The sequence below is a fragment of the Manis javanica genome, chromosome 17, assembly GCF_040802235.1.
Source record: "Manis javanica isolate MJ-LG chromosome 17, MJ_LKY, whole genome shotgun sequence".
Taxonomy (NCBI): Eukaryota; Metazoa; Chordata; class Mammalia; order Pholidota; family Manidae; genus Manis; species Manis javanica.
The window spans coordinates 8,570,581-8,585,191 of NC_133172.1; the positions used below are offsets into that span (position 1 = coordinate 8,570,581).

The 14,611-nt window shown below is 51.3% G+C and overlaps 1 protein-coding gene across 3 annotated transcripts in view; it reads left to right on the plus strand.

Annotated features, from left to right (window-relative positions):
• PRKD2 (protein kinase D2) overlaps positions 1–14,611 on the plus strand; it is a 29,998-nt gene continuing 15,387 nt past the window's right edge. Inside the window, exons 1-11 of one of the 3 annotated variants that reach the window (XM_017674673.3) lie at positions 1–168; positions 435–847; positions 2,936–3,074; positions 5,905–6,036; positions 8,878–9,032; positions 9,135–9,357; positions 10,883–10,960; positions 11,038–11,191; positions 11,474–11,591; positions 12,116–12,193; positions 13,501–13,759. In XM_017674673.3, coding sequence (XP_017530162.2) covers positions 608–847; positions 2,936–3,074; positions 5,905–6,036; positions 8,878–9,032; positions 9,135–9,357; positions 10,883–10,960; positions 11,038–11,191; positions 11,474–11,591; positions 12,116–12,193; positions 13,501–13,759 — 1,576 coding nt within the window. In that variant the 5' untranslated portion in view covers positions 1–168; positions 435–607. Of the gene's footprint in view, positions 169–434; positions 848–2,935; positions 3,075–5,904; positions 6,037–8,877; positions 9,033–9,134; positions 9,358–10,882; positions 10,961–11,037; positions 11,192–11,473; positions 11,592–12,115; positions 12,194–13,500; positions 13,760–14,611 lie in introns of those variants that run through there. The other 2 variants (XM_017674675.3, XM_017674674.3) reach the window with 2 other exon arrangements.

A 14,611-nucleotide genomic window follows, 5' to 3' on the forward strand; every position in this document is an offset into this window, starting at 1 on the left:
CGGTAACGCCCCCTTCTCCGCGGCCCCAGACCGAACTTTTCTCCAACTTCCGAGATCCGTGAGATTCCCTCCGTAGCACCCCGACTCCCTCTGATCATCCCCGGGGCCATTGGATCCCTGGGATCCTCTCGATCCCCGACTCAGAGACTCCTGCTCTCCACCCCTAAGGTCTGGTGAATACCCCGACCCCCCTTGTTAGTTGGATCCCCCCTTAGAGCCACTGATTTCTGGGATCCCCCTGCCCCCTTTTCAGTTCCTTCTCTCTCCAAGGGGCCTTTGGATCCTGGGCTCTTCTGATCCCCGAGACCCCGACCTACTAGATTTTGTTTGATTTATTGTAATCTCTCAATCAGTGGCTCCCCCAAGCCATTAGATTCTTCTTTTCTGATTCCTGAGCGTCTGACCCACTAGATTGCTTTTCTCTAATTTCCCAGGGTCTCACCATCCTCGAATCCCTCCCTGCAGCCTGCCAGATTTCTCTTCCCGGATCCCCGTGATCACCGCGCTCCCGCCACCAGTTTACGAGACCCCTCAGATCCAGTGACCCGGGCTTCCTGGGCTCCTCCTGCCCGATCCCGGGTGGGCGCAGGGCCCGGGCCCTACTCCCATGGCCGCCGCCCCCTCCCACCCTGCCGGGCTCCCAGGCTCTCCCGGGACGGGGTCTCCTCTGCTGCCCGGCGGCTTGGAGCTTCAGTCGCCACCACCACCCCTGCCCCAGGTCCCGGCCCCGGGCTCCGGAGTCTCCTTCCACATCCAGATTGGGCTGACCCGCGAGTTCGTGCTGTTGCCCACCGCCTCCGAGCTAGCCCATGTGAAGCAGCTGGCTTGCTCCATCGTGGACCAGAAGGTGAGGGCGCAGGTGCCCCCCATCCAGCTGGGGGATAGGTCTGGAGGTTGGGGGCGCTGGCAGAGGTGGCCTGGAGCCTGGGTTACGGAGCGAGGGTAAGGGGGTCTAAGTCTTGGATGACTGTAGGGTGGGGATGGGGCATTTAGTCCCCAGTTGCCTCTTCACCCCCACTACCCGTTTGAGGGAGGCCTGGGCAGGGGTGGGGCTCCCCAGAGGCCTCTCCAAATTGCTTGTCCCTGCATGTTGTTGTTTTCTGCAGCCGGCAGGGAGGAAGGGAGGGGCCAGCCAGGTGTAGAAGAGGGGAGGAAGGGGCAGATGAGGGCAGCGATGTGGGGTGCCTCTCCCCCACAGTCCTTTCCCAACCTCCCATTTGGTGGAAACAGGAGAAATTGAAGCCGGCCTGGCTGTGGCGATTGGGTGACATGTGTGGGTGTGGGTGCCAGTGCTAGCTGCCAGGGGCAAGTGAGGTCTCACAGCCCAGTCTGCCCTCCCCCAGACCTGAGTGTGTGTGTGTGGAGGGACAGGCACATATTCAGAACCCCCAGAGGTCTGGGGCACTTTCCCCTCTCCTCTCCTAATCACAGTGTCTCCACTCTTCCCTTTGGACACCAGGGTTAGCAGGGTTAGGGGCCGGGGGTCGTGGCAAGATGCAATCAGGTAGAACTCAGTGCCTGAATACTAGAATGTTAAAAGTCAGAATAGTAGACTTCTCTGTATAAATTCTAAACTGTATAAATGTTAGGATACTAGAATTATACATTTATAAATATGCAACTGCTAGGTAATTGAACTGCTCTGCTATTAGTTCAAACATCAGAATCCTAGGTTGTTGAAATACTAAAACATTAAAATAGTCAGAATATTCAATTCCTGGGTTGTAATTCTAGCATGTTAAAGTGTTAGAATTTTGGAATGCTGAGTTGAATGAAATCCTTTAATGTGTGAAGATATTCAAATATCAGAATACTAGTTTATCAGATTCCTAGAACATTAAAATATTAGACTACTGTAATCTAGGTTGTTGAAATTCTAAAACATATGATAATATGTTGGAATTTAGAATGGATAATCCTTTAATGTGAGTATGTTGGAATCCCAGTATATCCAAATTCCAGAATCTTCTCAGACCCCTGGAAATGAATTCTTTGGGTTTCAGACTGAGAACTGGGCCAACTGCCCCATTTTACAGACAGAGAAACTGAAGCTTAGAGAGAAAGACTTTACCCACAGTCAGGGCCCAGGCAATCCTGGGCACCTGAGGACCGGCACCCAGGAGGCAAGAACATATAGGGCTTCCTTAGATCCCCTAAACCTCAAAACTAGCAGGCCTAACTCCCATGCCCCGCCCAGCCTGCTTCTTGGGAAACAGGTGGGGGGAGGGCAGATTGTCCTCTGGGTGAAATTCTTTATCCAGTGCTCAAATCTTCAGCCTACTCCCTCGGGCCTCACCCTGGTTTTATTTTCTACCCTTTCTGTCCAGGTGTGGTAGGGCCCCTTTCCTTCCTTCCAGCCTCCGGACCTGGGCAGTTTCACTTTCTGTTCTACCAGGTTTCATTTCCTGCCCCCCCCCATTCCAAGGTGGGGACCGGGACACCTGGGTTCTTCGGGCATTGGGTGGGGGCACCCTCCCTATCTCGGGAGCCCTAGTCTTCCAGGCCCCCTTCCCCCACCCCCAGTCCTAAATCTCCTCCTTCCAGCTTGTCCTGCCTGAGTGCTGGGCCCAGAGCCAGGTATCAGGAACAATAGATCCAGGAAGGAAGCTGGGGTGGGGGGGGTGTAAAGGAGGGGGTGCTCACTCAACCCCCCAACTCCATTCCCGACCTCCGGAAAATTTTAGGTGCCACCACTCTGGTTGTCCTTCCTACCCTAGCTCACCAGTCCAACCACCAAACTGGCCCGCTCGCTCTCCCAGCCCACCTGGGGCGCTGGCTTCCTGCCAGGCTGGAGCTGGGTTTGGAAGGCAGCAGGCAGGAAGCAAGGGGCGGCAGGGTCTCTGAGTTTCCGGGGGAAACAGCCCGGCGGCCCCTGGACCGCTGCTGAAGGCAGCTCTGAGCTTTTCTGTCAGCACTTCCCTCTCCCACCCCTCAGTTCCCCGAGTGTGGCTTCTACGGCCTTTACGACAAGATCCTGCTCTTCAAACATGACGCCACGTCGGCCAACCTTCTGCAGCTGGTGCACTCCGCGGCAGACATCCAGGAGGGCGACCTGGTGGAGGTGGTACTGTCGGGTAAGAGACCGAGGCCCGCTTGGGGGTGGAACCTCTAGTGAGGGCCGGGCATCAGAAGGAGTGGGTGGGGAAGTGGGTCCCAAACCTTGCTTCTTAAACTTAGGGGCCTTAAACAATAAACAGGGTGGAACCTAATGCTGAGGGACAGAAGCTAGACATCAGACAATACACTGTGTAGTTCCCTTTGCTAAGCCCAAAGACATACAATTACTCTATGACGTTAGAAGCCAGGAGAGTGGGTGCCTTTGCGGAAGATGGAGCCGGATGCCAGCAGGAGGGAGCTTTCTGGGGACTGATGTAAATTTCCATTTATCCATCAGGATGCTGGTGACACGGTGTGTACAGTTTGACAAGTCACTGAGCCATGCACTTCTGATGTGGCCTTTTCTAGACATATGTTATATACTTTGATGGAAAGTTCAAAACGTTCTGGTGCCTTGTGCCTCCTCCCAGTGAAATGCTAAATGCAGTCAGGTTCTGTAAGATGAGATGAAACCTGGGCACCTGTACTTTCCATCAGAATCTGGTCCACCCACTGGCCGTTCCCATTTTACAGATGGGCAAGCTCTCAGCACCTTAGACCAGTCTTTAGACCTTGGTTCCTGCTGGAGGCTGGGGGCTGGGAGGTAACTGCTTTATGTTGTGGCTGTATTCCCACCCTCCCCACCTTGCATATTCGGTGCTCAGTAGAATTTGTTGAATGGATGGATGACAATTAGAAGTTTGGATTTATGCCCTCCGAGTGACCTTATTCACGTTTTAAATATTCTTGTGTAGGCTGGCAACTCTCGTATTTTTATCTTCATCCTGGTATCTACCTTAAATCCACATCTTTTTCATGCTGTCTCCCTGACATTTTAACTTGGCATCTCTGGGCATCTCAGAAATGGCCTAAGACAGAAATCTTGAGTTTCTCCTTCTAAACCTGCTCTTCCAGCAGTCTTCTCCATCTCCATGAAGGGCATCGCCATTCACCCGGGTGCTCACGTCCCAAACCTTGACTACTCTTTGTTTCCCACCCCTTTGCTTAATCCAGCATCAATCCTACTGGTCTCACCTTTAACACACATCCTAAATCTATTTCTTACTACTCCGCTGGTCCAAGCTGCCATCACCTCCTGCCTAGACCATTGCATTAGCACCTAAGTCAGATCATGATACTGCACTGCTCCGAATCCTCCCATGGCTCCCCACTACTGTTGGAATAAAATGCAAACTCCTCAGTATGGCCTCAGTATTGTCCATGATCTGGCCCCTGCCAATTCCCCAAATTCATCTCCTAACACTGACCTCTTTACTTCCCTTGTTCCAGCCATGCGTGTCTGCCACCTGTCCCTTGAACAAACCAAACTCCCTCCTACCTCAGGGCCTTTGCACTTGTTCTCAATGCCCACCACTGCCACTCCATCTTCTCTTTTTTATTCTTTGAATCTCAGCTTAAATGCCATTTCCTCCATTGTCTGAAATGTCCTTGTTTATTTATGTGTTTATGTTTGCTGTCTATCTCCCCCAAAGAATGTCAACTCCCTGAGAGTGGGGTATAAATCTTTCTTGTTCAAAGCTTTATCCTGAGTGTGTGAACAGAGAAGAGAGACCCCTTTCCACTGTATAATACTATGAAAAATAGCTCAATATTAGACTGAAATTGGGGGAGGGGAATGAGAAATATTTAGTCCAAAAAAGGAACTGTTTTAAGATCAAAGCCAACATTAACTGAACATTTTCTATGTGCCAGGCACTGTTTTAAAGAGCTTTCCATATATTAATTCATTTAGTGCTTTAAAAAGAGCCAGTAAGGACATACTATTATGATACTGGACATGTTCTTTCCTGGACACCTGCTAGCTCCTTTTGGGACTTTGCCTTCACATCACCTATTTAAAATTATGCATCTTGTACCTTCCCCACCTCCTTTTCCTGCTTCATTTCCTGCTAAGCACCTATTGACTTCTAGCCTACTGTATATTTTATTACTTAAACATTTAAGAGGGGCAGTAAGTACAGTGCTAAAAGCATGAACTCCACATTGGCCTGAGTTTGATTCCAAATTCTGTGACCTGCTAGCTGTGTGACCTTGGGCAAGTTGCTTAACCTATCTGTGCTGCACTAGACTCAGCTAGAAAATAGGGATAACAGGGTGTACTGCAAGTGCTCTTGAGAGAGCTAGATTCCTTAGTATTTTAAGGTACTTTGAGCAGTGCTGGCACAGAGTAACTGATAGATTGGATGATTGTTAAATAACATCATTTATTGTATTTATTTTGTCTCCTTACTGGAGACCAGCAGGGATTTTGTCTGTTTTGTTCTATGTGGTGTCCCTAGCTCTGGAACAATGCTCAGTAATTATCTGTTGGGTTTCCATTTTAAAGACCAGAAAGCTGAGATACATATGTTTTTGTTTTTTTCTCTTGATGCTCAGGTAGATCAGAAACTCTGAGGGTGGGACCCAGGCATCTGTACTTTTAAAATATTTATAATTGTGGTGAAATACCCATAACCTAAAATTTACCACCTTAACCATTTTGCAGTGTATTGTTCAGTAATGTTAATTACATTCACATTGCTGAGCAACCCATCTCCAGAACTATTTTCATCTTGCAAAACTGTAATTTGTACCCATTAAACATCTCCCCACCACTCTCTGCCCAGTTCCTCGCATAGGTGTTTTGCTCAGTGGTGGAGCTGGGATTAAAACCCAAGTAGAAAGTAATATGCCAGTAAATGAATGAAAGCAGGGCTGATAACCTTGCATCTGGGACTGTGAGAAAGCCCCGAGGGAATACCCCCCAAGCCCCCGCGCTACTATTCGTTCCTCCCTGCTTGCCTGCAGCTTCGGCCACCTTCGAGGACTTCCAGATCCGCCCGCACGCCCTCACGGTGCACTCGTACCGAGCGCCTGCCTTCTGCGACCACTGCGGGGAGATGCTCTTCGGCCTGGTGCGCCAGGGCCTCAAGTGTGATGGTGAGAGGCCAAGGGCTGGGGGCGGAGCCAAGAGGTGGGGCGCGGGCAGGAGGCGGGGCCAGGGTGGGACGCAGGCCCTGGAGTTGGAGCCTAGGAGGCCGGGCAGGGAGGGAGAGGTGAGAGCCCGGAGGCGCAGCTTGCGGGAGGAGCTGGAGGTGGGGAACGAGGCGGGGCTTGGGAGGAGGGCGTGGTCTAGGGCGGGGCTCAGGTCCAGGGGTGGAGCCTGGGAGGCGGGTCTAGGAGGAAGAGGTAAAAGCCCAGAGCTGGGCTTGGACAGTGAGCGCGGTCTAAGGTGGGGCACAGCTCCCGAGGTGGGGCTCTGAGCTACAGGAATGCAGCAGGGCTTGGGGGAGGAAAAAGGGGAGTGCACAGGGAAGAGGGAGGAGTCTCTATCAGCCAGGAATCGACCAGAGAAACAGAGCCAGTAGGAGGTCTATATTAAGGGATTTTTGGAAAGAATTGGTTTACAGGACTGTGGGTACTGAATAGGAAGGGCAGCCAGTCAGAAAGGGTGGACTGGACGTCTCAGGCAGGAGCCGACACTGCTATCCACAGGTGAGATTTCTTCTACTGAGAAGTCTCAGCTCCGCTTTGTAAACCTTTGAACTGACTGAAACAGGCCATCCCAGATTAACTAGGATAATTTCCCTCAAAGTCATCTGACTGTTAACTTGAATCACATCTACAAAATACCTTTACAGCAACACCTGGATTAGTGTTTGAGTAACTGGGGATGCTAGCCTAGCCCAGTTGACACATAGAGCCGACCCCGAGAGTCCACCTTTATCAGTGTGGCAGCTAGGGCTACCAGAACAAAATATCACAGGCTGGATGGCTTAAACAACAGACATTTATTTCTCAGGGTTCCAAAAGCTGGAATGTTTAAGATCAAGGTTCCAGCAGGGTCGGGTTCCTGGTGAGAACCCTCTTCCTACCTTGCAACATGGCTTACAGGGAGGGGGAGTGATTTCTAAAGTATCTTCCCCAGTTCCTAGTATGAGGGCCCCACCCTCATGGCCTCATTTAACTTTAATTACTTCCCTAAAGACCCAATCTCCAAATACAGCCACACTGCAGCTTAGGACTTCAACATATGGACTTGTTGGGGGAGGGGGGAGGTGGGTGGACACAAATATTCAATCTATATATAACAAGCACCCATACACATCTCCTTAAATTATATTTTTAAAAATAAACGAACAGTCTGTTCCTTTAGCCAAGATATCTTATGGTTAAGCCCAAGCATCAAGATTGGCAGGTCCAGTGTTCCCATCACTGATGCCTCTGAGCAAGAATGCTGAGATCTCGGCCCACCTACAGAAGGCCATGCACCTGGCTATGCCCTACACACAGCAGATGAGGACCATCCATTCTGCTATGATAATCTGCACCCCGTTGGCTGTTCAACGTGCCCCACTGTTAGAGGCATATTCTTAGATGTTCCATTGTCTAAGGATCTCCAGCTTCATGGTTGTTGTGCTCAAATGGTAATCTAGAGTGTTCTATACCCTATGTGCCAGATGACTTACAGTATCAACTAGGATTGTTTTTGTGTAGCCCTAAATGGGCTTGTGGCATTACTTAAAGACTCTAGGGATAATAGCCATATGAGGCCTGTAGAAAATTGATTCAGTGCATTCAAAGCTGCTATTGATACTGCATCATCCACACACCAGTCCATGTCTTGATATTTTGGCCCTGGTATCATCAAATTCTAATGAGCATTCTAGCATGGACTTAATTGGCCCAGCATCACAGATGATGGCCCAAGTTCTTTTGGTTCCAAAAGAGGCCCAAATGATGGTACTTAATGCCATTTGACACCTTCATATGGGAGTTTGACCCTACCTTGATACTCATACTGGGAGTCCTAGGTGAGATGCTGAAAGTCTGTGAAGCATATGAGTGGTTAAGGCCAACACTGGGAAGTGGTTGCCATATAAAAAGGCCTCTTGCCATGGTGAAGCTGTTCTTGCTGGGCCAACAGTGCCCCTCAAGCCTGCCTCTCTGTACGTGACATCATGCATCTGAGACGGTGATTGTGATGAGGAATCACTGCCCTGGAAAATTTATAACAGCCAGGCTACCAGAAGACACTTCTAAGGGCTGGAGGAATATTCACTCTGGAACAGAGAGCAGTTCTGGAATCATTTGGAATGAGCAGAGATGTATTGGAGCCAGGGTTCTGGAAGCCCTGTAGGAAATGACAGGTTGAGCTGGTTCTTTCATGGACGAGGATTAAAAAAAAGGAAAAAAGAAAAGACAATAATGAAATCAGGCTTCCACCTGGTATGATACAACCATCCCAGGTACAGCCAAAAACATGCCGACCCTTATCCTCAAAGACTGCATGTCCTTGGGTGATGTTCATTCTCCTTTGATAGCGTATAACTTAAATATCACGATGTAAAATTAATTATTATTAATATGTTAAGAGATAAGGGGATAGAAGAGGGAAGAAAAGTTTTCAGTATACATGCACATATAGCAAACAGATACTCATAACTAGTATAGTTATCGGTTCTGCAGCTGGTCACATGGTTGTGGCTTCCTTCTTCCACTACCCAATCCACATTCCCGTTGCCCTCAGCCCCCACCTCACCTGCTCGTGGGTACTTGCCTGGTGGAGGGGCCCAAACCTTCATTCGTGAAGGTTCTGGGCCATTAGACGTTCTGCTTAAATTGGGTTCTTGTACTTTTCTGTTGAATTTAATCACACTATGAAGGCCCTCCCGAGGATCCACTGGATTCCGGAGCTTCAGGAGAGGAAGGGGGCGGGCGGGGCGGAGGTTGAGGTCAGGACGCGAGGCTGTGTCTCTAGTGGTCTGGCGCCCCCCACAGGCTGCGGACTGAACTACCACAAGCGCTGCGCCTTCAGCATCCCCAACAACTGCAGTGGTGCCCGCAAGAGGCGTCTGTCGTCCACGTCTCTGGCCAGTGGTCATTCGGTGCGCCTCGGCACCTCGGAATCTCTGCCCTGCCTGGCTGATGAGCTGGTGAGGGGATGGATAATGGGGCAGGCTGGTGGCTGGGAGTCTGACGGGGCCCAGGCATGGGGCGATGCACTGATGTGTCCCTGCCATCTCACTGACGGATAGAGCCGTAGCACCACCGATCTCCTGCCTCGCCGCCCTCCCTCGTCCTCCTCCTCCTCTTCTGCCTCGTCCTACACCGGCCGCCCCATTGAACTGGACAAGATGCTTCTCTCCAAGGTCAAGGTGCCTCACACATTCCTCATCCACAGCTACACTCGGCCCACCGTCTGCCAGGCTTGCAAGAAACTCCTCAAGGGCCTCTTCCGCCAGGGCCTACAGTGCAAAGGTCAGTGGGGCCCCCGTGGGGGTACAGACAGGGTCAGTACCCTTTCCCCCACTCAGAGACTTAGGATTTTAGCTGGGCTTGTGGCAGGACACAAGAATCTCAGTATTATCCATGGGAGGATGGGGCCTCAGAAGGGGAGGGTCCTGAATCCCGATGTTCTAGAACCTTTGGAATTCTAGAATCCTAGAATTTTGGTCATTAGAACTGTGAAATTCTAATTGGTCACTAGAACCTTAGAAATTTAAATTCATAAGTCACATATTCTAAAACTGGAAATTGAGAATTCCAGAATCATAGAACCTTGCAAACATAGGCATTAGGAATTCTAGTTCAAAGGATGCAGCTTAAAGAATTGTAGAACTTTAAACTCATAAATCTTAGAACACCAAATTATAGAGTTGCAGAGTATTATAACTTTGGAGCCATAGGATTTGAGAAAAGCAGAAGCCTAGAAGCATCAAATTTGAGTCTTAGAAGTCTAGAATCATGTAGTCTTGGAACTGTGAAGTCTTGGAGATCTAGAACCTCAGACGTTTGGGTGATCGAATTATAGAATGCCAGAAGTTGAGATTCCTGAAAACAGACCATCCAATTCTATAATTCATTTGAACTATCAAATGCTAGAATCTGAGATGTCTAAAGAATGATAGAAACATTAAGTTCTAGAATCTTGGGATGTACAGAATCCTAGAACCTTGGAATCATCAGATTCTGGGGCTTAGTAGTCCAGTATCGTAACTGTAGAGCCACTGAATTCTAGAGTTTAGATATATAAAACCCTAAAACCTTGGACATCAAGGAGTCTTAGCAGTCTATAATCAAAACTATAGGATCATAGGTGTGTTTAATTCTAGAAACTTGGGCATCAAACTCTGTATATAGAGTTTTAAAAATCTAGAACCATACAACCTTAGAAAAATAGGTTTTTATAAAGTTCTAGAATCTTCACTGTATAGCATCCTCAAACCTTGGAATCATCAAATGGGTCTCAATCAGGGGCAATTTTGCCCCCAAAGGGATGTTGAGAGACATATTGTTTATCATACAGGGGTGTTGCTATTGGCACTAGTAGGCGGGAGTCAGGGAAGTCGCTGAACATCTTCTGATACCCAGAGGAGCCCCGTACAGCAAGGAATTATCCGGCCCAAAACGTTCATAGTACTAAAGGTTGAGGAAACCCTGTCCTTGAGGGTTAAAAGCTAGAATCGTAGAATGTTAGACCCTATTACATTCTAGAGTTTTAAAAGATGAGGGTAATAGATATTTACACTGTTTGAACTTGAAACCCTTGGAGTCATAGGGCTTTAAAGCCACAGACACCCCATCCGGCTCTCCTATTTAATCCAGCCTCTCCACAGTCAGGGAAACTGGCTCAAAGACGGGTAGACCAGAGAAGGATCTGCCAGGTCTCCTGCCCCAAACAGCAAGAGCAGACTCTTTTGAGCCTGGGGATTAGGGGTCAAGATTCAGCCCTTACAGGTGATCTCTCGTCTGTCCATCTACTTGTTCCCTGTCTTCATACCAGACTGCAAGTTTAACTGTCACAAACGCTGCGCCACCCGTGTCCCTAATGACTGTTTGGGGGAGGCACTCATCAACGGAGGTAAGAGGCTGTAGACTGAGCGGGAAGGGCGCGGGCAGGACTGGGGAGAGGCCCCTCTGATACCCCTGTCCCCCCAGATGTGCCCATGGAGGAGGCCGCAGATTTCAGTGAAGCCGACAAGAGCACCCTCATGGATGAGTCCGATGACTCCGGCATCATCCCAGGCTCCCACTCGGAAAACGCCCTCCGCGCCAGTGAGGAGGAGGAAGGCGAGGGAGACAAGGCACAGAGGTACCCAGGGCCCACTCCAGGGAGGGCCCTTCCCCATGTCTACAGGGGGTTGACATCTCTGTATTTGCCAGGCAGCCAGCCCCCCGTCAGAACCCAGCCTCTCCATGTGGCCCTCTCACAAGACCCCTTACTCATTGTGGGAAACATGGAAACCACAGGGGGGAAAAGTGTGGCCCCCAAACCCCAACTCCCCAGCTACCCGGGGATGCTCCCTGTGGCCCCAGAAGCTGTGGGTATTTCCCGCATGTAACCTCTCGTCCCTTCTTCTTCCCCCACCCTCAGCTCCCTGGGGTACATCCCCCTAATGAGGGTGGTGCAGTCGGTGCGACACACGACACGGAAATCCAGCACCACGCTGCGCGAAGGTTGGGTGGTTCATTACAGCAACAAGGACACGCTGGTGAGGGGGCGGGGCGGGGCCAGTGGGGCGGAGCTGGAGTTAGGGGCGGGGCCAGCTGGAGGGGGCGGGGTGGTGCTGGGGGCCCAGCTAGAATCGGAAGGACGGGTTTACGTGGGAGGGATGAGGGGCGGGGCAGGAGTTAGAGAAGAGGCGGGGCTGACGGGCAGGTAGGATGGGATCTGGAGGCGAGAAAGTTAGGGGAGGAGGGAGAAGGGTAGGGATCATACAGGAGGAATCAGAGGAACCGAGCTAGAGAGGGGGTTATGGGGCTGGGCAAAGTGTCGGGTGGAGCCAGAGCTAAGGCGGGAGAGGCAGGGTTAGTTTGAGAAGAGGAAGAGGTGGGAGGTGGGGCTGGAGTGAGAGATGGGCGGGGCCGCGCTGGAGGCCGAGCTGCAGTTGGAGGGGCCGGTTGTAGAGATGGAAGGGGGGGGCCAGGGTTAGGGGTGGAGTTCGCTGAGGGAAGGACGAGCCCAAGCTGCGTGGGGCGCCCCCAAGCTCACCCTCTAGAGCACCTCTCCCTACAGAGGAAGAGGCACTATTGGCGCCTGGACTGCAAGTGCATCACGCTTTTCCAGAACAACACGACCAACAGATACTACAAGGTGGGCCTGCCGGCCGCCCTGTTCCCCCAGATCTCCCGTCTTTGCCCACCACCTTCTCTCTCCTGCTATTCCAGCCAAACGCCCGTGAATCACACCCTCTCCCACCCCCTGCCTGCCGCTTCCATCCCGTCAGACTGTGGGCCCATCTGGCCGCCCTGCCTTGCGTTTGTTCCCCCCACCTTCCAGCTGGGGAATCCAGCGCGGCTTAACCCCCCTCTCTGCACCCCACCTGTAAAAGGCCTCAACGAGTGGTCCTCAGCTTGGGGCTGGTGCCAGAATTCAGAGATAATCTACGTGAAGCAATTAGCTTAGGGCCTGGTGTATGTTAAGCTCCCAGTAACTATAAGCTTGTTATCATTACTTTATAATGAATTTATTGGGTATTTACTTGGATTGCCCACCGCCCTCCACACCAGCACCGTGTTCCAGCCAGTCTCCCGCCTGGAGGGCCGCAGCCGTCTCCTTGTTTCGTGCTTCTGCCCTTGCCTCCAGGCTTCCCACTAGCTGCCAGAGGGGTCGATTAAAACCGTAGAAACTCTCCCGTGGCTTCCCACTGCCCTTGGAATAAAACTCAGACGCCCGTTACACTTCCTCTGGCCGGTTGCATCCTCCCCAGGTTGCTCTGACTTCACTAAGTGCCATCCCCAGCACTGCGTCTCTGTCTCCTGGTTTTAGTAGCCACGTGAATCTGTCATTGTTCTTTCGTCCGTTTTCTGCTTCCTGTCCTCCCTCCCTTCCTTTGTCTTTCAGCACTTCTAAAAGCATATTCTTTTCCCTCCTCACAGACCCTACTTCTTCTCTCCCCACCACCCTGGGTCTCAGCCTTCCTCCTGGTCTCCTATCTCTATCCCATCCTCCCTCTGCACAGCCAGTGAGACCTGTCCCTCCCTTGCTCTAAGCCCTTCCATGGCTCCCCAGGGCCCTGGAGACAAAGGCCAGGCTCCTCTCTTGGCCCATGAGGCCCTGCATGGCCTGGCCGTAGCCTGGTTTCCTCATTTATTCATTAAACATGGCACACTTACTGGGAGCTGGGTGCCATCCATGTGATGGAGATATGGCATATCCGTTGAACACAAACTTCCTCACCCCAGGGCCTTTCCATGTGATGATTCCACCATTCCTCCTCCACCCGTTGGCCTCTTATCTTTCTGGTCTCTGCTTCAATGTAACTTCCACTTAGAGAGCCTTTCCTGACCACCCCATGTACACTGGGCCCTTCCCCACTGCCACTGGATTCTGGGTGGTCTTCTGAGGAAGGGGAGCCCCCCAGTCTGCCTTGTGTCTTCACCTGTGCTGTGTCCTGCCAGGAAATTCCGCTCTCCGAAATCCTCACCGTGGAGCCTGCCCAAAACTTCAGCCTCGTGCCACCAGGCACCAACCCCCACTGCTTCGAGATTGTCACTGCCAATACCACCTACTTCGTGGGCGAGACGCCCGGTGGGGCCCCAGGGGGGCCCAATGGGCAGGGGGCTGAGGCTGCCCGGGGCTGGGAAACCGCCATCCGCCAGGCGCTGATGCCCGTCATCCTCCAGGATGCACCCACTGCCCCAGGCCATGCACCCCATAGTAAGTCCCCCACCCTGGGCCCCAGAGAGGATGGGCCTGGGAGGGCTTGGCTGGGGTCCTGGGGAAGGGAAGTGCCAGGGAGAAAGCAGAGAATGTGGCTTCTTGACTTGGCAGGCCTGTGTCCAAATCTCTGTTAAGTCCCGGATCTGATGTGTGGCCTTAGGCATGTCACTTCCCCTTTCTGATTCTTGTCCTAGGTTGTGATGACCCCTCCAAATTGTGAGTTTGGACTTTATTTTTTAAAATTTTTTATTAAGGTTGAGTTTGGACTTTTTAATGCACACATTTACTAAGTGTCTCCCCTGTCCCTAGTGTGTGCTAGAGGTGCTGGGGGCACACACACCTGGACCAAGACAGCCCAGGATCTCCTCTTACAGGGCTCACAGTCCAGTAAGGGAGACGCACCTGTCCCCAGACAGTGATGACCCAGAATGGGCATGGCTGAAACAGGGGAACCAGAAGGCTGTGGCAGCTCACAGTGGGTGACTAACACAGCCGGGGTATCCAGGGGGGGCTTCCTGGAGGAGGCAACATCTGCGCTGAGACCTAGAAGCTTGAGGAGGGCTAAGTTGGGGGAAAGCAAATGGGAAATCATCTTGGACAGAAGCAAAGGATAATCAGAGTCCCAGGGTCACACCTTCCGGAGCTCATAATCCAGTGTGAGTGACCGATGTTAATCAGATCATCCCATATGAATGACAAGTGATGTACTCGAGTAACCTGACATGGTCCTGAGAGTGACTTCTGAGCTGAGACTCAGCGATCAGAATTTAACTAAGTCCAGATGAGGAAAGAGCATTCCTGGCAGAGGGAGTAGCACATGCACAGGCCCAGAAATAGAGAACCTGTTGT